Source organism: Chelonia mydas, chromosome 12 (assembly GCF_015237465.2).
Source record: "Chelonia mydas isolate rCheMyd1 chromosome 12, rCheMyd1.pri.v2, whole genome shotgun sequence".
NCBI lineage: Eukaryota > Metazoa > Chordata > Testudines > Cheloniidae > Chelonia > Chelonia mydas.
The window spans coordinates 8,010,958-8,032,943 of NC_051252.2; the positions used below are offsets into that span (position 1 = coordinate 8,010,958).

Below are 21,986 nucleotides of genomic sequence, written 5' to 3' on the forward strand. Positions count from 1 at the left end.
TTTCACTTTTTTCATTGGGGGGAGGGGAACTCATGTTTTTGGCAGACATTTTCACAAGCTTCTCTCCTTTACCCACCACCTCCTAGACAATATAGCTAATTATGTGGCAGCATGCTTTGCATGCACCATTTCTCAGTGCAGAGGGAACAATCAGGCCCCAGAAGAGATATGGGTTGCAGATCAGGGAAGTCAGGAAGCCCTGGTTTGGAACAAAGCCTGATTCTTTCCTGATGACCAGTTGAAGGCTTTAGACTACAAATCTGTGCAGTGCTCATAGCAGTCACCAATTTGGGCTTACACGAAGTCTCGATGTGCATCATGACACAATGTAAATTCATTGCAGGGCTCTTCAGGAGAGCCGGGCTGGAAGGCTATGCAAAGCAGCTATTCAAGAGTGGAGTGTTACGGATCCAAGTAAGACTCCCTCTGGTGGAGCAGCACCAGAATGTGAGAGCGAGTAAGAGTTAAGATGGGACAGCAGAACAGTTCTTCCATTTGTTATTAAAAAACCTAGCAAAGAGTCACTCAGACTTCAGCACCAGCATGACAGCTCGGATGCTGTCAGGTGAAGTTAGCTCTCTGCCTAAATCAAATCTAGGCTCATCAAATGGCACCAGCCGCTCCATGCATTACAGGTGCACCCACTAAGAAGATAGTCCAGGAGACTATTCAAAACCCATTACTGTATCACTAGGCCATTCCCTCTCAGAAGATGGCCATGCCCAGTGCTGTCACTCATAGTAGACAAAAGAGAAGTCCCAGAATCCAGCTCTGCTCTGATGTTTTTTCGGATGCTCCAAGCTACGATGGTTAACATACTTCACAAATTTCAAAGTCTCTTTGTCTCTGTAAACCAAGGCCAAGCAGTTGTTCTCTGGATTCACCGTCAGCAGCTAGAACAGACAAGAGAGATCTTGTTTTGGTGTTTTTGGAGGGGGAAGCAGGAGTTATTTTCACAAAAACAATTTCAAGATCTTATTCACATCAGGGAACCATCACCAAAATAAGGTACGTTACAGCAGATAGCTGGAGAATATCATGAACTTCTGTGCTGAATACTGCCACCAATGGCATAACTCCAGCATAAGCCTGAGAATAAACAACATAGCCCACTGCATATTAAGACCTATCAGCTTAGGTTCTTTATTAGACAATTGTCATTTGCCTCATCTAAAAGGGGCCTAGCACTGACACAATATTACTATTGTTGTTATGGAAGCACCCGGGGTCTCACACAGGACTGGAACCCTGTTGTGTTAGGCGCTGTACAGAAACAAAGGTAAAGATAGAGTTTAAGCTCTTCAGGGCTGGGACTAAGACAAGCAACCCTCAGAAGAGATGGCAAGTGCAGTTTTTACAGACAGACATTTTGGGCCCAGCTGTGCACAATAATCACGGGCTACAGCCAAGATGGGGAGCATTTCATTGCTCCCCAATCCTGGAACTGCTGCTATGTTCTCCCATCCCCAGTGTAGGTTAGAGCAACCTCAGTGCTGCTCTAGCATTATGCACCTAGGAACAGGTCTGCTGGCCAGGGCTTACGAGTTGAACACACCATGCTACTTACCTCTTCATCTTCACCCTTGGCAATGTAGGATGTAAAGCCACCATACTCTGCATCCCAATCTGAACAGGTGAAATAGGAGAGAGAGAGAGAGAGAGAGAGACTTAGAAAACTCAGCACTCTCTAGTACTCCCACTCACCCACCTAGATCAGTAGCATCTCCACCCTGCTCTCCAAAATTCTTGGGTACCATACTACCTCCAGTTACCTATGGCCAGTGTTGTCATTCAGAGACATCGGCTTGAATCAATACACCTCACTACCCACCAGGTCCCCACATACCCAGGGGATTACTACCAACCTGGAAGAAGAGGCTAGACCCTCCCTGGGTTTCACACCCGTGGAACAGACACCTCCCCGTAACTAGGTGATTGAATAGGATATGCCTGGTGGTCCCCGCAGCATGCTCATGTTGACTCTGGCTTGTGCATTCCCAGGGCTGCTGGCAGCTGGCCAAGATGCAAAAATACTGCTGACCATTTAGGCTTAAGTTTTCAAAAGTGATGAGCTCGTGCCTGACTAGCTAGACCTGCAGATAATCTCCCACCCCCCAGATTCACTCGTTACTTTGGAAAAAATGCAGGCTTCAGTATTATGTCTTTAAAAAAAAAAAAAAAAAAAAAAAAAAAAAAAAATCTACTCATGAATTTAGTGATAGTGTCACATGAAATGTCACCAAGGGAACAGCCCCTCCACTCTCCTGTGGGTGATCTCATCCCCCAGCCCCATGCTCGGAGTGAGGATTCCCATCAGAAACTCCCCCTACTCAGCTGGATGGCTTATACTGCAAGACATGTCTTGTTTCCCCAGAGGGCTGGCGAAGTGCCCTGGCCTAGCCCAGCCCGGCCCAGGGAGTCAGAGAATCCATTGGGAAGTAACCTAGCGCTACTGCATGGCAGTACAGAGCCAACTACTGTGGGACTGGCCTACGTCAGCAATCCCAATCCTGCTGCGAATGATTATTAGCCGGGACGCCAGGTGACATCACTGAGAACTGGGAGAAAAGTAGGAAGGAGCCTTCTATTTAGAGAACAGCATGAAAGGTTTGGTGGCTTCAAAACCACTGAAAATTTAACAGATGAGGCCAGATGATTCCCAACAAAAGTCCGCTTTCTTTCCCCTTGGCAGCAAGGAAAGGGAAGGCTTGGATCTCCCCCCACATACCTTCACAGCCACAGAAGAACAGCAGGTCCAGGGCAAACTCTGTCATTTGGGTGTCATGGACTAGAGTGTAGTGGCCGTTTGTCCAGTGCCTCAGCTCCCCCAAGCACATGGGGACACTTGAGCCTAGGGGAGGAAAGCAAGAGTCTAACCAGCCCGGGAGGATACAGCAGCTGCACAACAGCTAACATCTACCACACCAAAGGAGAAGGCAGGCAAACAAGCTCTGCATCTTTATTTAGCCTCTGAAATACCTCCACTTTAAAGCAGATAGATTTGGGTCCGGCAGCCCCAGTGGGAGCATGAGGAGAGGAAAAGGCCATGGCCACATCAGTTTCATTCCCAGCAGGCATGTGCCTTGTGTGTGCCATGTTTGAGGGGGCCGGGAGCTGCCATGTGATAAACACAGGCAGGTTATGGAGTCCAGCAAGGCTCTTACCAGCCTCTGAAAAATGGAAGCGCTCCAGGTGGGTTTCCTGTCTGTGGGACTTACAGCTCGAAACTTTAAAACCAGCATCCTCTGTGCTCTGCATGGACACCCAAACTCCTAGATGCTTCAACAGGAATAGGGTGTTGCCCCAAACTCCCCTCCCTGCACTGATGTACTCAGCCATCTCCGGGATGTGCAGATCAAGTTGTGGAAAGTGCTTTGGGATCCCTCAGGATGTGGAGAGACCTTCTATTCTCAGGGTTTGGCAGCCCCACAGTTCAGTTTACCATTCGCACTCTCTCTCCCCTATACCCCTATACCTCCCTCAGTCAATCACAATGTTTCACAACAGCCATAATGAATGGGAGTGGTTAAAAAACACAGAAGGGGAGGAACAGAAGTAGTGGAGGCCAAGGGGTAGGAAGGTAAAAGGGAGGAAACTGATTTCCATCACCACCTGTGCCCACCAGGAATCTTAGGTAATTTAGGGTGCAACAGGGTCTTTCACAGAAGAAAAATACTTGTAAGAGAATAGGAAAATGTGGGTGTAAAATCACATTACAATTGGCAAAGGGTTCAGGACAGGTGTGGTTCCTGAAGCTACTTAACTCTTTTTAAACAGTTTGACTAGATTTCAACTTGATGAGGTCACTTTGAAATACTGTTACTAAACATGTAACCTGCAGAAAGTCATTAACTCAGGCCACACCCTTTCAGAAGCAGTCACTGATTTTAGGTGTCCAATTTCAGACACCTTGAGCCTGATTTATACAGGTGCTGAGCATCACCATTTCAAACGAAGTCAATGAGAGCTGTGGGTACTCAGCAGCTCTGGGAAATCAGGCTTAAGGTGGCCACTCAAAATCAGTTGCATCCGATGAAGTGAGCTGTAGCTCACGAAAGCTTATGCTCAGATAAATTGGTTAGTCTCTAAGGTGCCACAAGTACTCCTTTTCTTTTTGCGAATACAGACTAACACGGCTGCTACTCTGAAACCTGTCAAAATCAGAGGCCACTCTTAAACTAACTGTAGCCTTGGGGTGAAATCCTGGCCTCTGTGAAGGCAATGGGAACAAGGTTTCCACTCTAGTTCTTTTAACTCCAGCCCTGCTGGCTTTACTTACTGTTCTTTGTATCACTTTCTTTGGTTTGGGGGTCATTTTCAGGCTGATCTACTTGGTCAGCATCGCCGTTGGCCTTTTGACTGGTTTCTCCTTGCTTGGGTTTGGAAGAGCTGTGTCCAGTGCAATCTGCAGCCTTTTCTTCTTCTCCCTCCTCATCCTCATCAGAGGAAGCCAGGAAGTGCAGCTTTAGGCCTGTGAAGTTGGAGAGCAGCAAGAACAAGGCCTCGGAGCGGAAGAACTCCAGGCACTTCCTTAGGACGTCCGGAAGGCTCCCCTCCTCAGCCTTCTCGTAACATCTGAAGGAGAGTGGGGATGTGATGAGCAGATAGCTGGTAGGGATCCAGCATTCAGACTAAGGAGAATACCTGCTAGGCACCTCCCCGGCAGAACATGGCTGACCGAGTTAACCAGCAGGACTCAGCAGCACTGTCACAACACTACCTTTTATTGGGTGGCCCTCGGCTGCTCCACGTGATGTCGTCTTTTTGCAGAGCTTCACACACAAGCTGAAATTTCTCTCCCTAGGAGCCAAACACATGGAAGAACCCTTGAACACACGGCCGCTCCACAAGCTTTCCTGGTGCATTAGGAGTAGCTGCTCAGTGCTGTTGTGCGAGGCATCCAGCTTTAGTTCTATGAACTGCCTTTGTCCCACGCAGCCCAGCAGGGGCTAGATGAATCAGAGGGTTGGGATGGTGATTGTGATCCTCCACTGCCCTGCAGCTTGTATTATCAATTACACCTGTGCAGAACGGGCATGAAATGCTACTAGATTAGCATCCTCTGCCCTCACACAGGTGAGAGCATTCCCCACTTTACACAGGTATATGTGACTGCATAAAGGGCCAGGCAAGGTGAATCAGACCCAGGACCCACAGCCTCTGTAGGGAAGCCAAGTCACAGAGCGTAGCCTCTACTGGTCATATATTTCACAAGTGGTGCAGCAACCCCTCCCCCGCTTCCCAGTGCTTCCTGGCCCGGAGACTAGCCTATATGACACAAGGACTCAGGGTAGGAATTCCACCAAAAACAGGGCTAGGGGACAGGAGGCAGAGCAGAGACGAGAGAAGGGAACACGAGGAGTTGGAGCAGCGTTTGTGGTTCAGTCGGGGTGTCCCTGTGCAGAAGAGGGGCTACAGTCTATATAACTTCACCAGGATAAATCGGGTGGGGTGGGGTGGTTGCAGCCACAGTTCCTCCATTCCTGCCTGAAGCTACTAAGAGAGGAGGAAGAAAGACCAGCTGGATCTCAGCTTCTGAGCTGCACAAATGACCCACTGCATTCACCACCAGTTTGTGTTCCACACAATGCCCACCAGCACCCCAACCTGGGGAACAAGCCCACACACGGCACATCATCCTGGACCCACCTTAAGGAAGTTCTTCAGGAGAAGCTCTGATCGCTCCTCAAATTCCTCCTGGATCTGGGCTTGGGAATCCATGTCCAAGTAAACTGGGTTGATCCACTCGTACAAGATTTCATGCTGAAATAGAAACAACATCTCGGTTTGAATGCTGGATTTGAGATTACACAGATAATGGGTCTTCCCCTCCCCACCACAATGGTGTAGGGCTGGACCATCCCCTTACTGCCCATGGCATTTGCTGCACTCCCAGCAATACTGCAGCCATTTGCAATGGGCACAGAATTCCTTATACAAAGCTCTCACTAGACCTACCCTCTCTCCCCAAACCAGTCGCTACTAATACAACCTTGCACTTTTCATACTTGATCTCAAAGCCAATGAATGGATGAGAGAGAGGGGGAAGTTAACAATGTTCAGTTTTAAGCATCCAAGAGACTGCTGCAAACAACAGTGAGGAAAAGGGGGAGTTGTAAAATTCAAGGAGTCCACTGCCTCAACTGTGTGCCTTCTAAGCATAAGTATCCCACAGACATGAAGGAGGCTGGGGGGGGCGAGCAGATCTATGCTTTTTGCTTACATCGTATGGGATATGTGGACTCCGGGGCAAGAGGGATTCAATGTAGCGGAGAGGCCTGGCCACTGGCGGGCCATGAAACCAACCACTCACAGACAACCGGCACTTCCCTTCGGTCAGAACTTCAGACACCTGGAATGAAAAGGTGAGGACTGCATTACGAGTAGTATCTAGTATGTGTGTATTATGGCATGCCTAACGGCCCCAACTGAGCTCAAAGCGTCATTGTGCTAGGTGCTGTACATGCACTTAGGAAGAGAAGTCCGTGTCCCCAAAGAGTTTACACTCTAGGCAGACAAAGGTCTGGAGACAGAAAGGATTATTGTCTGCAGTTTAGATAGGGGAAATGAAGTAAGATTAAGCGTCTTGCTCAAGTCTGTAGCAGGGCCATGACCTGAACCCTGATCTCCTGTGGCCCAGTCCAGAGCCTTAACCCCTGAACTATCTTTAGAACCCCTACGCCCCTGGGGCAGAGCAGGAGCCAACAAAAACTATGGGATACATTTTTTGCTACTTGGTTTGCTGGATTACTATTTACCATGATCTGCAAAACTCAACTTTGATGTGGCTATCGAGGAAACACAAAAAAGTATGCCCAGGACAGGTACTATGGGAAGTAGTCACAGTCCATGAGCAATAGCCATACATTAATTTACATATGTTTGTTTTTACCTTAAAGCAAAAGACCCAGGCATTTAATAGACTTTATGCTGGCTCCCTGCACTGGGGTGAATTTCAGACTGGTCACTGGAAGTCAGGGGCTTCTGTATTGTGATGAGACGACTGATTAGTGCAAAATTTGACAAGTGCTCGTCACCTCAATGTGCTCAGGGTGAAATTAACTAAAGGCGTTAATTCCACATTTCAGAATATATAGTGTCCTAGGGGGCTTTGAGTAATTTGGGGTGGTGGCAACAACTCCCAAAACCATTTGATAGAAAACAAAGTGTGGTAGGTCACAGCTGTGCGAGGAGGTGCTCTTGTACGCCAGCTCACATCCAAACTATGAAAAAAGGGAAGCCTGGACCAAGATTCAGAGATGTGTTTGGAAGTAACAGCAAAATGCTCCTTGCTGGATGTTTGAGAAAAGGGATTTTTGCTGACTTCTGCTGTGAGGGGTTTGTATCATGCTGACCCTCACTCAGCCATCCAATGGCAACACAAAGACACTTACATTAATCAATGAAAGGGTCAAATGAAGAGATTCAATGACTGCAAGTACTCTAGGGGGATAAGTGGTGAACTCTGGGAGCCTTTGGCAAAAGCACTCCCAATACAGTCAGCTGGCTTTTTAAAGCCTATATTAACAGTGTCAAAGGCTGAATGCAGGACTTTGAATGTTGCTAAACACAGGACTAAATTTCAGTTAGCAGGAGGCAGTCACAAGGCTAAGCTATGAATTCACATGGCTTTCCATGCCTACAACAAGTTGCCAACTGATAACAGCTTGGGGAATGACCAGTAGGGCTTTCTGTTTTTTATCTCACTTGTATCTTAAATAAACCCCTAAGCCATATAGCTGAGCTCACAGCTGGCCTATGTTAACACATTCTCAGTGCTGTTTCCCCACTGACTCCTTGCTGCTGCGCGTCCCGCCCCATGGTATTCTCAGGGTTCCGTGAGGTACTTTTATTTAGAACACACAGAAAGACCATGATGGCGGACACTGGAGCCAGGATGTTACTCAGAGCTTGATCTGAAGCCCTTGTCCTGCTCTGTGGCTGTACAGCACCTAGCACAATGGGGCTGCCGTTCTGGTTTGGGCCCCTTAGGGTGCTACCACAATACACCCAATGAATGCTTACAGCAATCACACTTGGTTGAAGAAAGAAGAGCAGCTCCTTGCCTGGTGGAAAGAGACGGGAGATACTTCGAAGAAGGCCAGGGAATTCCATGAAGGGACTAATGACTTGACGACCTGCTGCGGCTGAAAGTGGCCTGAGCAAGAAAAGACCATACGTGCTCTTTACAGTCAGACATGAAATCCCCCCCGGCCCCACAAGCCCCTTTGTGCTAGTTCCAGAACCACGTGGGACTGGTAAGTCCTGTAGGCCATATAGGAGGGAGCTCCAGAGTAGGAAGCTGGCCTGGGAGGCCTAAATGCCCGCCAGGGTGGGCATCTCCTCCTGCCTGGATCTCAGTCACTGAACAGTCCAGTCCACAGAGGGTACTGGGCAGAAGTGTGGCTACTAGCATCACCCCCATCCTGCCACCCTCACCTCCCTCTGCAGCTATGAGTCAGAAACAAAAGGTTGCCCTCTTCATCTATAAACTTAATGACCCCCCATCTGCTTCATCCCCCCAAGGCTAGTCCTAATTGAGCCATCACCCAGTAGCACAATCCGCAGTGACAGCTTCCACCTGTCTCACTCTGAGACATACACATCACAGCAATTCACCAGCCTTCAACTGAACGAAGCTGCTTCTCCTCAGCCTACCCTGTCTTAATAGTGGCTGCTACGAAGACACACAGAAGCAAAGTGTGAGTGTTCCAAATTTGTCCCTATAACTGACATCCTCAGACAAACAGAGCCAAGGGACCACGATCCTACCATCTGTGCTGTACAGGTCCAGAGTGCCCCCATCGCTCTTCTCCCACGGCGGAACCAGGTACAGGATGAAGGCAATTCTCCGTCCCTCCAGCTCATCGTCATGGCATAGCAGGGTGTCTGCAATCACAAGCTTTAGCATGCTTGCACAGGGTTTGCAGAATTCATTCATTTCAGTGACCATTCCCCATCCCTGCACCTTTGAAAGCAAAATCCATCCCCTTCCCTGGAGCTGCATCCTCATCTGGCCACAAGCCCATCTGATTCACAGACCTTGTGGATGTAATTTCCTCTGGACTCCATTACAATTACATCAGCTGAACTAGTCCATCAAAGTGTGTAACTACAGGGCCCTCCTGCTACCCTCCGCTTCTCTTGCAACTGCTGCTACTGCACAGTGAGAGGAAATTGCTCAGCTTCCCCGCATGATTCAAACACTGTCTCTTAAAGCCACAGTCGCATCAAAATGCACTTTGAGCGAGTTCCCTGCTGGCAAGAAATGCTGTCCTGACAGTGCTTGTGACTGAAGGTCTACTCAGCCAGGACAGCATGGGCAGTACCAGTGCAAGCTTCCTTCTCTCCACTCCATCGATCTGACTCAATCAGGAGAACCACTTCTAGGGGGAGTCTGGTGTCTGTAACTCACTCAGTCCTGGGCCAGCAAGGGGACTCACATGACAAGATAAGATAAGGTATTAATGACAAACACCAGGAAAACCTTAACTTCCAGAATTTGAATCCTAGCCATCCTGGGGCCATTGGACTGGTCACAAACACTGGATTTCTTCAAAGAGGGGCGGCAGGGATGTGGGGGAGCTCCTGAGTTCACTGGGCCTGTTTAAACTATTAACAGCAAAAATATCCAGGTATATCACTTCTTCCATTTTCTGGCCACGACTTGCTTCCTGCCTGAATCTTTGCTTTGCTGGATGACAGCTTCCAGGAGCAGGAGTTGCCAGGGAGCTTTGAAACTGGGGTCCCCTATGGCAATGTAATGCTCTCCTCCCCCTCAGAGGGGAAGGCACCCTGCTCACTTACCTGTATACTCATACTTAGCACAGGACAGGTCAATGGTTGGTTCCAGCTCCACCTGGGTAACTGCAGACAGCCACTCCCGGAACTCTTCAAACAGAACTTTCCTGAGAAGACAAGCACACAGCAAATGGGACATGTAGCCCCTCAGCCTAGGAAACCTCAGCTGCAGCACTGAGTACACTGTCATGAACTATATTCAACTTATTGCAACTATCTGTAAATGCCAACAGTTAAAGATGTATAATTCCTGCCCGGAGTCCTGCATTCATGGGCAACCCTACAACAAACATCCGGGAGTGCAGCCCCTATGCTGCTGAGAAACATTTAAAGCATCAAAGCAGTGAGAATGGATTTAGTCAGTAAGGAAAGAGATGAAAGTTTCAGACTTCTACACAGCAATTTTACAGTGCTAAAAAATAAAGAAGGGTTTTGGGGGAAAGGAGGGTGAGCGGATTGAAATGCTAATGGGGAAGCAATCAAGGAGGAAACTGAGATGATCATTAGAACTAGGTGGATGGGGGAAATCTATGCAATTTCTTCCCCCCGCCCCCAAAACAGTAAAGCATATCTTATACAGCTTGAGTTAACGAGCCACACAGTTTGGTGATAAATGGGGTTTTCGTTAAGAGACGATGTTAGATTTAACAAGAAAAACGAAACCAAACAAAAAGATGCATCAGGTAGGCTATATCAGGCTTTTAATGAGAAGCTCACAAAAATTTTTGATAATATTGCATAATCTTTTTTTTAAAATGTGCCTTTTTCTGGCATTTTTTCCTGAAATGTTTACTGTAAACTTTATAAAAATAGTTATAGAAAGTTTTTTTTACCAAAAGCTATTTTTGGTAAACAAAAAATTCTAGCAATAGTGTTTTAAAAAAACTGTCCCAATCTACTAAAAAAAAAAAAATATCAGAAAAATAATCATGAAACATTTATGAAAGAGAGTCCATTTTCAACAACCCTGAAACAGGGTTTTTTCACAAATTTTTCACAAAATGATTTTCATTTTCTGGCCATGTTCCTTTTAGACCTCTAGAAAAGGGTGCCTGATCATTTGCCGTGATTTACAGGAGCTACTTTACCTTAATGCTGAGATGTGAGGCTCTTTTCTCTTCTTCAGATCATCAGACTACAGACATGCATGGAAAATAAGAACAATTATTTCATTTAGACTCTGCTCTAAGTTACAGTTGAAATAATAACTAAGGACAATACTTAAAATAAATATTTCTAGGACCATCATCAGCGTAACTTTTCTGCAACTATTCTGTGAACAGGAGTGCAAAATGGAGGGCAGAGGGCCATTGCAGGCAAAAGTGGAATTAAGTAACCCAAAAGTTTTTAGGCACAGTGCCGCCATCACCAATGCAAGTTAAAGGTCTCAAGACACTGGTCCAAGGCTGTGTAGCAAGGTTGAGTCACTAACATGCCAAGGAAGTGTCTGCACTTGGGAGGAGAGTATCTGTATGCTAGAGCTACCAGACCTCCAAAGAACCTCTATGTTCAGCATTGTACAGGACGTAGACATAGGAATTTCTCATTCAGGTGACAGAGATGGAGTTGCAGTCAATTTTCAGAGGTCTGGGGTGGAGAAACCAGAAAAGGACTACTGTCTAGTATTTAGGTTTAAACCTGCATTCTCCTGTAGTCAGTCTGCAGCTCTAATTCTGCAGAACTCATCAGTAAATACTATTTCATGTTCATATGGGTACAGACAAGCAACACAGCACATAAACAACCCCAAGAAGAACGGTTTTCCTTAGACTTTACAGATTACAAACTTCGGAGTGCAATAGGAGGGAGCCTGGTCACATGATCAGAGCAGAAGACTGCGACATAGGCCTTAAGGGGTTTCACTCCCAGCTTTTCCATTAACTTGAGATCCCCCTACAGACCACAAAGACAATCACGGCACATATGTGGGCATGGCAGAATTCAAATTTTAAAAAAATAATTTCAACAGATAATATTGATATTTTTAAGATTTTTTTTATTGCACAGTTGTGCAAAATTATGGGATTTAAGGATTTCCCCCCGTGCTTATTCATTTGAATTTTCACAACTGCAGGAAACTGAAGGGGGCTGGACAACAATTATTTAATGACAGTAGACACTGATATTCAAAAAGTTAAAGCTTTATAATAATTAAAACACAAGTTGTCAATGTCACTTGTCAGAATATACCAAGTAAATATCTTTAAGTCAAACTCTAATAAGTTGTCAAGCAGCATTTTTCTTACTTTGCCTATCTGTAAATTTCTATTATTATTACTGATGGAAATATTTTTGTTGTTTTTTTGTGTATGGTGAAACTGAAATTTACCGATTAAAATCTAATCCTTCCAAGCCTAGATGTGTTAGATAGATATAGCCAAGTTTTCCAAAAGCAGCCACTGGTTTTGGGTGCCTAACTCAAAACTGCTTGGTTCTGATTTTCAGAGATGATGAACACCCCAGACTTCAATTAAAGTCAGTAAGAGCTGCGTGTTCTCAGCACTTTTGAAAACAAGTACCTCGTTTTAGAAGCCTAATTTAGAGCCACTCAACAGTCAGTATCAGAGGGGCAGCCCTGTTACTCTGGATCTATAAAAGCGGCAAAGAGTCCTTTGATACAAGCTTATATAAGGTGCCACAGGACTCCTGGCCGCTTCAACAGTCAGTGGCAGCTTTTGAAAATACTCGCCGTAGCCTGTGGTCTGGCTTATCATTTCCAGGCCTCAGCGTTGCCAGCTGTTAAATGGCGGCACCCGCACATTGTGCGGGAGCATCTTCATGGGCTTAGCTCACGTTTGTAAGCCCTTAAAGAGGCGCCGACAGAGGGGCCATGGAAATGCACAGCGTCGCTGCCAGAGGCGTGCCGCCGTGTCAGATTGGGGCCATTCGGATGAAGACGCAGGAGGTTGGTCCTGGCCCGGAGAAGCACCTGTTTGAACTTGTACAAATCGTTGCACTTCTCGTGGAAATCCAGGTCCAGGAGCTCCGTCTGCAGCCCGTCCAGGAAGCCCGGGCACTGGAGGAAGTTGGGGATCACGCAGTGACAGAAGGGAACAGGATCCACCGCGATGGCCTCTGAGGACGGTAAATAAGACACGGTGAAGCCCGGGACGCTCCGCGCAGCAGGACAAAGCGCAGCCCCCCGCTCGGCCCTGGAGCTAGGGTCGCGGGCCCCCCGGGCCAGCCCTTGCCCGGGCTCCCCAGCGAGCGGGGGCCCGGCTCCCGCCCCGGGCAGGAGAGAGTGGCCCGGCGCGGCTCCCCGGGTCTCGGTACCGTGGTTGAGCGGCTCCCTGCAGCCCCAGGCGGCCCCCGCCTTCTCCTTCAGCGCCGGCTCCCTGATGGCCGCCGAGAACTCCCCGCGCACTTCCCGTTTGTCCCGCTTCTTGCCCGGCTCCCCCTGGGAGAGGTCCCGGGCCCGCGGCCCGCGCCGCAGCCCACTCATGGGGAAAGCGTCGCCCGGCCGGTGGGGCTACAGCGAGCCCGAGGCGGCGCCTACAACTCCCATCATCCCTCGCGCAGCCACCGGAACCACTCGGCATGAGCCGGGAAGGGCAGGGCAAAGCTCTGATAGGCCTGGGTGGGGGAGGGCAAGGCTACAGCAGCCAATAGGGACGCTGAAGGATCCTGCGGCGGGAGCGGGTTGAGCGGCTAGAAAGGCGGGCGGCGGAAGAGGAGCCGTAGCCGCAGCCGCGCTCTATGGTCCTGGCGCTCTGTGCCTTCGTCTCTATGGTTCCCCTTTCCGGCGCGCGGGCAGGCGGTTCCGGCGCAGCCACTGGCGGTGTGTGTGAGGCCTGGCGGGGATGTTAATGGTGGACGCTGCTCCCGCCGCTGAGCCGCAGTGACCCAGCCCCGCCCGCCCGCCCGCCGCGCTACCATGTCCGTGGTGCCGCCCAACCGCTCGCAGACCGGCTGGCCCCGCGGGGTGAACCAGTTCGGCAACAAATACATCCAGCAGACCAAGCCGCTCACGCTGGAGCGGACCATCAACCTGTGAGTGCCCGGCCCGCGGGCGGCCCCGCGCCCCCTTCCCCCGGCCCCCGCGGGGCCAGGGCATCCGCCTGCGAGTGCCCGGCCCCCGCGGGGGGAGGCCCCGGCCAGCCTCGTGCCCCAGCCCTCCCTGCACCCCTCCCCATCCCCCTTCTGTCTCTGGGAGAGACCCGCCCCAGCTCCCGGGGGAGGGAGAAAATCCCCTCAGTCCCCGGGCGCTGCTGACGCTGGAGAAAGCCACCAACCCTTCCTTCCCATCCCCCTGCTTGTACCTCAGCCCCACTTCCCCCTGGGGGCACCCCCGACCCGCAGGGAGGCGCTCCCTCCTAACCCCATCCGCGCACGCTGGGGCGGGCTGAACTCGCTGGGTAACTGGGGAGGCCTCTTTGCGGGCTCGTGGTCTGGAGGAGACCTTCAGTCTCTGAGGAGAGGCTGGAGGTGTAGATCTAGTGAAATTTAAGAGCATGTTACTTTGGGAGCCCTGCACATTTGTTCTACTTAGGTTTTTGTATTGCATCTGCCACTGTAGTATCTGAGCTTGAGTATGGGACATAGACGTTTGTACCCCACGTGTGTTCACTGTTTAGTGTTTGCTGACTGTACAGTAAAAATACGTAATATCTGGACTACTGGGAGCTGCAGGATGCAACATGCTTTACACCGAGTATCAAAGATGTATGTGCTAATGTGCAATAAAGATATTTTCTTTGTGTAACTGCCTTAGTGGGCCATCTCCTGAAGCAATCTTTGCTTTACAATGGACAGCACATTCTGGTGCTTTCTTCTTTGATAGGTAGATTTGTGAAGTTGCAGTAACAGCAAATAGCAAATGTAATACTCAACCGTTAACAATTAAACACTCAAAAAGACAGTCATGCATCACTTTTTGTATAGTTGAGTTTATCCTTACAGCCCAAAGGGATGACTCATTTTAAAAAGTGAAAATGTTAATGAACAGGGTTTCTGTCTGGAGGGAAAAAAAATCAACAGGAAGTTGTGATTCTTTGGAATTTGTGTTATCAGTACAGGTGGATTTTTTTTTTTTTTTTTTTTGGACCCAGGTTAAAGAATATGACACATTTATAAAGTGGACAGCATTGCTGTATGGCAAATATAATCTTATTTTAGAGACTAAATTGGAATTTAAGATTTTGGAATAAATTAAGTGTAAGAAGAAAGTAGTGATGAAATCCTAAAGCTACAGATAAAGAGGAGAAAATGCAAGAGAATGGTAAAGTGGATAATGAAGACACCAGTGATCGGAAGCAAGGGACATGGATTTGAGAGGATGTTCATTAAGAGTTTCTAAAACTAGAGATGCTTATAGAATAGCAGTATGCATGAGAGCAGGCTTTGGTATTCAGAGGGCTAGCCTTTGTGGTTTCTGTGCAGGGGAGGGGGGCTGGGGCTGGGGTGGAGGGAATTCCAAAGTAGCAATGAATTTGGGAAGCTGTATCTAAGATTAAGGTTGTAGAAAAGAAGAACCTAAAAAAGACAGATTTCAAGTTGAATGTTTATAATTACCCTAATAGTCATTAAATTGAACTGTGACTTATTTATAAATGTATATTGGCATATTTCATCAAAGCACCTGCATACCACAGATCAATAAAATCAAGTACAAATCAACAAAATATAAAGGAATGTCCCCTGCTTATTAACAAACCCATTCCCTGTTATTAGAATGAGTGTTCAAAAGTCTGTTAAACAGTTTTTTTAAACCACAAGTTTAAGATCTCTCCTAACTCAGGCAGTTGGTTTCAGAGATTCAGTTGGTCACAGAGGTATGGGCTCTTTACCTGAGTCTCTTACTGCCATTTGCAGAAAGCTTCAAACCCAGGACCAGTTACTGAGTGTGACCCAGCAGTTAACTCTTGTGGTGGCAGAGGGACAGTCTCTCACATAAGTGGAGCCTAAATCATAAATATTTTGAAATCAGTAATCGCTAACTGTGCAACTACAGTAGCTGACCCTCAAGATAAAGTACTGTGCACTTGTGCATGTGAGATCTGGATTAGTCTTCATGACATAGTAATATGTGTGGTTTTTTTTTTAATCTCCTCCCCCCCCCCCAGGTATCCACTTACAAATTATACATTTGGCACGAAGGAACCCCTTTATGAGAAGGACAGTTCAGTGGCAGCCCGGTTTCAGCGCATGAGGGAAGAATTTGACAAGATTGGAATGAGGCGGACTGTAGAGGGTGTTCTGATTGTTCACGAGCATAGGCTGCCCCATGTGTTACTGTTGCAGCTAGGTACAACGTTCTTCAAACTGTAAGTGTATATTGTTGGAACTTGACATTACAGTAACATTTAGTAGAATCACAAAGCATTACCAAATACCAGATTAGTCGTACAGCAAGTGTACAAGCTGCTCAGCTGTGCTAATGGAGCATGGATTGAAGTGTGAAATCCAGCTGTTGCAAATGTTTGTACAGGGAAACATTCTGAATCATCTCTCTCCTGCAGAAAATTGATGATGAGGTGCTATTAAGTGTGCTGACTTCTAGTCTTCATTGTAGTACACATTATCAACAGGCGATGTTTTTAGAATTCATCACCAGTAATTATTATTGTCCCTGAATGAAGGGACATGATGAAGATAAATCATGTATAAACACACTCGGTTAACATCTTAAGTCATTGAGGCTGAATTTTAAACATATAGCTGCTTATAGATTATCCTGTTTCCTTGCTATGCTTTTCTTGATATGGAAAGAGAAAGTAGATGAATTCTTGTAAATTTCACACAATTCTAAATTAGAGGTGGGAAAGACCTGATGGGTTATCCGGGCCACCAGACCAGAGCAGGATTATCCGCCCACAGTAGCTTACCTTCTAGTTTTTGTGCACTCCTACAAGTGTGGTGTGTGTTTTTTGGGGGGGGGGGGGTTTGGGTTAAAACAAATGCAGGCGCAATGCCTACAGCCCAAACCTACCCTTTTCCCATTTTTCTCAAATCATTAGGCCATTTCTGTTAAATTTTGTAGCTAAACTGTGTCCTTTTGCAAAGTCCTAGTAGGAACAGTGCATGTTGTTGTTTATCACGTTTTATTGAAAATAAGTCATTGTAGCCATGAAAAAACTAACTGGAGGTGATCGACTCAAAAAACATAGTGACCATGCATGCTACCCTATTTAGTTTTGAAGTTGTAATAAATCCAGTAAGGTGAAATTTGAAAGTTCAGATTCTTTTGGCTATTTCTTCTGTTAAGAGCTTGCAAGTAAGTTTGTAAATTCCTAAAACTGAAGAACTGAGACTCCCTTAAACTTACCTGTGAATATATCTGTAAATAAAATAAAAGATATAACATTAGCTCTCATCATTAATTTTTCACAGACCAGGTGGTGAACTCAATCCAGGAGAAGATGAGGTAGAAGGACTCAAACGTTTAATGACAGAGGTATATTGTCTTCATTTTTCTTTTCTTGTTACAGTTGATCTCCAAATGCAATTGAATGTTGAATAATTCTTGAATGTTTTTTAGCCAAAACATTATAAATAGCCTTTTTGCCATTCCTAGGCTTTTGAGTGCTTCAGTGATTCCCAACTAACTTCTTTCTGGTAGTTCATATAGTATGATATACTACTTCATTCGTATATTTGTATTATGATAGTGCCAGAGAGCAGTGGTGGATTAGCCACTGGGCCAACAGGGCCCATGCCCAGGGGCACCAGCCAATTGCGGGTCCCCAGAAAAATGGGCTCCCTGACCTGCTCTGCCTGCTTGGTGCTCCCATGGGAGCGCGTCTAGGTGCGTGGGCTTGCCTCACTCCAACCACTTGGCACTCCCACAGGGGAATGGGGCAAGCCCTCGTGCTGTGACCCCGTCCCTGGCTGGAGTGGCGGGTGGAGCGGGGAAGCCCTGTCCCCGGCAGAAGCTGGGCTGGTGGAGCAGGGGGCTTCCACTTGCTCCTGGCCCAGGGCCTGAGAAAACTGCAATCCATCTCTGCCAGAGAGAAGCAGAGTTGTCCAGTGCTTAGGGTACTAGACTAGGACTTGAGGGACCGGGGTTCAATTCCCTGTTCACTGCAGACTTTCCTCTGTGACCTGGCACAACCTTAGACAGGTCTCTCCTTAGCCTCTCCGTGCCTCAGTTTCCCATCTGTAAAATGGGTTTAACACATCTCTACTTCACAGGGGTACTGTGAGGATAAATACATCCGATTATGTTGCTCAGATACGGCGGTGATAGACAGACCCAGTCAATGATCAGGGCCTCATTGTGGATGACTGCATCCAATTCAGTTGTCCTCTGGTATCCTGAACTAGGTGCTTAATTTATACACCAGGGAGAATACATTACTTAGACAACTCCTGCGAGTTCTGATTAAATGGCTTTATATTCTAGCTCTTGGGGTCAATTACACTCAATTGCATTTGTGAACCATATTTTCAAAAAATGTTTGTAAAGGCTGATCTACACTGAAAAGTTACATCAGCATAGCTGCATCTCTCGGGGGTGTGCAAAATCCCTCTCTGAGAAATGTAGTTAGGCATAGTTTTATGCTTTGTCTGGAACATGAGGACCATATATCTATCAATATATTGGTTAGTACACAAGTATTCTAACGCTAATATAAGACTGCTTTAGCTTGGCTCTGAATTGCATTAAACCCTTATTACAGCATCCCTTAATGCTTCAAGTATCTGGTTCCTAAGAGTACTAGCAATGGAACATGTAGAAGTTTTTTGACTGCAACTGGATTTTGACAGATACTGGGACGTCAGGATGGAGTTCAGCAAGACTGGGTGATTGATGACTGCATTGGTAACTGGTGGAGACCAAACTTTGAACCTCCACAGGTGAGTGTCCATCCCTGCATAAATTTTGATGATTAAAAAATAATTAGCAAGGTATGTTTCTGCAAAAAACTGAGTCCATATACTAATCAACTTATTTGGGCAGCCATGGCATGTCAGGCTTCTTTTGTTGAGTGTTTTTGTTTGCTTCAAGATTTATTCCTTTTTGCTGGCTGCACTTTGTTCCTTTTGCTGCGACTACAGTTGGGGCTTTGTTTTTCCAGAATGTGGTGTCCTTTAAAGAATATCATCTCCCTTTAAACTTTATTTTTAATTGTTTAGTGACGATAACGTGCTTGGCACTGTGGTTCAGTTTCTCTTGCTGTCCTGGATTGTTCTTACCTGTTTCCTAGTTTCATATGGTGATCTCATTTTGAGACTGCCAATGTTTTCTAGACTTTGAAAATTTAACTGTGGGGGCTCAGTGACTTTCGTAATGTTTTATAATATAGTTTTAAAAAAGGTGAATAAAGTTGTATCCGAGGTAGTTCCTTTTCGTCATATGTGGTGATTGTCCTTCTCTGTGACTCATTCCTGATTCTTTAAGAAGCACTTATAGATCACTGTGTACTTTCAGAGTGCTGTACAAACTAATTAAACTTTTTTTCCCCCTCAGTATCCATATATTCCAGCTCACATTACAAAACCTAAAGAGCACAAAAAGCTCTTCTTGGTTCAGCTGCAGGAAAAGGGTAAGCATTTGTAGACAGAGGTTCTAATCCATGTTTTATTTTTGTGTGCAACTACTGAGACAACAATTACACATTTCATATTGAAAACAAATGTGGTGTTAAATTGATGAAAACAGGCTTGTCATCTGTAAAGCAAGGTCCATAAACAAAGTTTCATAAGCGTTCTGCTAAAGAGAATGGGGTGGGAGAAATAAAGGATCTCATGCCCCGAATGCAAAAATAATTAAAATGTAGTCAATGACTAGTTCTTTAAAACTTGGCAGCAAGCATGTACTGTTTGGGTTTTTTTGTACTTAATCTATTAAAATAATTTAAATTATAGTAACTTTTTAGGCCACAACATAGGCTGACAAAGTGGGTGAGGTAATATCTTCTATTGAACCAATATCTGTGGGTGAAAGAGAGAATCTTTCAATCTTCCACTGACACAGACTGTCAATTTCAAATTAAATTTTAAATAGGATTTTTATATATAATTTAAATAAAACCAATTTATAAAATGTTTGAGTAAAAATATCCAATTTTCTTGAGGTTGTGTTTTTTTTAAAAAAATCCACCCTGATTTTTAGGGATCCTTTGCCAGGATAATAGGTGGGATAGGAGTGCATATGTACAAAATCCCAGCATTAAAGCCCCACCTCTAACTGTGTAAAATAAGTCCATTGGAACACTGTAGTTTTGGATGACAGTGAAGTGATTTTGTATTTAAAGGGGGGAGGGACCCTCAGTGAAACATTAGTTTGAAATTGTTTGAAACAACTTTTCCATTGTTAATACTAACTTGGATTCATTTTTAGCTTTGTTTGCGGTCCCAAAAAATTACAAGTTGGTAGCTGCACCGTTGTTTGAGCTCTATGACAATGCCCCAGGATATGGACCTATCATTTCCAGCCTTCCTCAACTTTTGAGCAGGTATAGTATGCTGCAGATTCACAGTATAAGCAGCTACTATGCTGACTAATAAATTTCTCAGCATTTTTATAATATATTTGAGGTGCATCACTGCCATTCAGATAAGAAATATGCATTCCTTAGCCTTCTCCGTTACTGAAAATAGTTTGTACCTCATCAGGCTTGAGAGTTCACTGATCTTACTCTTCGTGTCACCTGTGGTGGTGTTGAGCATCTACTCAAGTAACTTGCCATGCAACCCACAGTGTAATTTGTCAACTGTCAGTAAAAGAGGTTCCATTCTTTACCAGTAACATCCACCCGGTTGCATGGAAAAACCTTTGAGATGTCAGAACTGGTACCATCCTAAAAGGCTTGTACCATTCTTACTCTTTATTTTTATCTCCCAATTTATCTGCTCTCAGCCTTTGCAACTGTTGGTGTAATTTTCACTTTTCCTATGTAAAGACCACAAAGGAAGTCTCTTCCAAGAAACTAACAAAATGCTGATCTTTAAGCAGGCATAGGTTGTATTACTGTTAATCACTACTCTTGCAATAGCTTAATCAGAGCTGAAGTCCAAATGTCTAAACTTGGGTTCTTAAGCAGTTGTTAAAAGCAAGGACATCTGAAAATTAAGATCAATACATACTTGACGCAGTACAAAGAAGATTTGCTATTTCTTACATAATGGTCTCTGTGTTCACTCTGCAAACTTCAGTTTTAAGAGTTTATAACTCTTGTGTGAAGCTTCTTGTTCAAGCCTGACACCGGACATATGCAGTATTTGTCCAATAAGCAATTTTCTTCCACACTATAAGACTCCCCCTCCCGCTCCCCCCCATGGAAACAAAACTCGCATAGCTTCTCTGTCAGAGAAAAGCCAATTTTGAAGGTTCAAGAAGAATTAGTTCTATAGGATTGGATCTCTTACTATACTTGTATGTAAAGCTGAGGTTAGGGTCTACCTGGTGTTGACAATTACTGGCTGAGGTACAAATACTTCTTAACTGGAAATCTCATCTTTGCTTTCTGTCAGATTTGAGTTTGTTTAGCTCAGAAATAAAATATTGTGCGCACAACTCATTTAATTGCCTTCTACATATAAGTGATGAAAATAAATCTCTTGCATGGTATAACTGTTTTTTTATTTTAGATTCAATTTTATTTACAACTGAATTCCCATATACCTGAAGAGTGTGGTAGAAGAAGCCGTCTCTGTGAGCACAGCTTTAAGATGTAGAGGGAAGAATACATGTGACGCAAGGATTTTTTTTCTTTTTTTTTCCTGAAAACCGCTAAACTTTCTATTGTCTGAATAGCAAAGTGAATCTCAACTGTGTAGATAGTGGGATGGCGAATGTGATTCAGTGTTTTAATCACTTTTCATTGTAATAGTCACCAGTTTTTTTTGTACAACATTAAACAAAATAGATTGGATTATGTTTATCTATTTCTTATATTACAGCTATTTGGAATGTGTTACTGAAGGTGGGTGAGAAATTAAAGCAAATGCTTTCTTCCAGGGTATCGGTTGAGGGAAACAGTAGGTCTAGATAATGGTGGGGGAGGGGAAACATTTCAGGGAGGGCCCAGTATGTTAACTGAGCATTCAAGCTTGTGCTTTCATGAGCAAAAAGCTCACATGGGGGAACTATCCTGATGAGAGTCTGAAACCTTTAAGAGAAAATAGTACTCAGAGTTAAGGTATGAGTGATTTAAAAAACATTAGCCCAGTAATCTGCCTTATGATTAGAATGGAAATGCTAAGTGGCAAGGTGGGCCATTGCTATAAGTGAAACTGATGTT

The 21,986-nt window shown here is 45.5% G+C and overlaps 2 protein-coding genes across 4 annotated transcripts; one reads left to right on the forward strand and one right to left on the reverse strand.

The window, feature by feature from the left end:
• Nucleotides 1-481: 481 nt before the first annotated feature.
• On the reverse strand, nucleotides 482-13,362 carry OGFOD1 (2-oxoglutarate and iron dependent oxygenase domain containing 1). 2 transcript variants are annotated; one of them, XM_037878185.2, is made up of 13 exons: nucleotides 13,075-13,362; nucleotides 12,731-12,876; nucleotides 10,890-10,936; nucleotides 9,808-9,908; nucleotides 8,773-8,889; nucleotides 8,067-8,158; nucleotides 6,224-6,352; nucleotides 5,650-5,763; nucleotides 4,721-4,800; nucleotides 4,280-4,575; nucleotides 2,729-2,851; nucleotides 1,568-1,626; nucleotides 482-893 (listed from the first exon to the last, which is right to left on the reverse strand). In XM_037878185.2, exons 1-13 carry the CDS (start codon nucleotides 13,241-13,243, stop codon nucleotides 732-734), a joined length of 1,635 nt encoding a protein of 544 aa, XP_037734113.1. In that variant the 5' UTR covers nucleotides 13,244-13,362; the 3' UTR covers nucleotides 482-731. The 2 variants fall into 2 exon arrangements, with proteins under 2 accessions (XP_037734113.1, XP_043382368.1); XM_043526433.1 differs by having other exon boundaries at nucleotides 12,731-12,971; nucleotides 13,021-13,355.
• Nucleotides 13,363-13,398: 36 nt separating this feature from the next.
• On the forward strand, nucleotides 13,399-21,617 carry NUDT21 (nudix hydrolase 21). Of its 2 annotated transcripts, none has more exons than XM_037878187.2 (7): nucleotides 13,399-13,791; nucleotides 15,864-16,064; nucleotides 17,131-17,194; nucleotides 18,508-18,597; nucleotides 19,211-19,286; nucleotides 20,084-20,198; nucleotides 21,334-21,617. In XM_037878187.2, the coding sequence occupies exons 1-7, from the start codon at nucleotides 13,676-13,678 to the stop codon at nucleotides 21,353-21,355; spliced, it is 684 nt and encodes a 227-aa protein (XP_037734115.1). In that variant the 5' UTR covers nucleotides 13,399-13,675; the 3' UTR covers nucleotides 21,356-21,617. The 2 variants fall into 2 exon arrangements, with proteins under 2 accessions (XP_037734115.1, XP_037734114.1); XM_037878186.2 differs by lacking the exon at nucleotides 13,399-13,791 and adding an exon at nucleotides 14,102-14,463.
• Nucleotides 21,618-21,986: the final 369 nt, after the last annotated feature.

Excerpts from the sequence above, each read along its gene's own strand:
- OGFOD1 (XM_043526433.1), bottom strand. The coding sequence starts at position 13,340 with ATGCCGAGTGGTTCCGGTGGCTGCGCGAGGGATGATGGGAGTTGTAGG. Across the intron at positions 10,937-12,730 it reads ATTTGTACAAGTTCAAACAG|TCTGATGATCTGAAGAAGAG; the intron begins GTGCTTCTCCGG and ends GCATGTCTGTAG. Across the intron at positions 9,909-10,889 it reads CCTCACATCTCAGCATTAAG|GAAAGTTCTGTTTGAAGAGT; the intron begins GTAAAGTAGCTC and ends TTGTCTTCTCAG.
- NUDT21 (XM_037878186.2), top strand. The coding sequence starts at position 14,333 with ATGGGACATAGACGTTTGTACCCCACGTGTGTTCACTGTTTAGTGTTT. Across the intron at positions 17,195-18,507 it reads TCAAACGTTTAATGACAGAG|ATACTGGGACGTCAGGATGG; the intron begins GTATATTGTCTT and ends GGATTTTGACAG. Across the intron at positions 18,598-19,210 it reads CAAACTTTGAACCTCCACAG|TATCCATATATTCCAGCTCA; the intron begins GTGAGTGTCCAT and ends TTTCCCCCTCAG.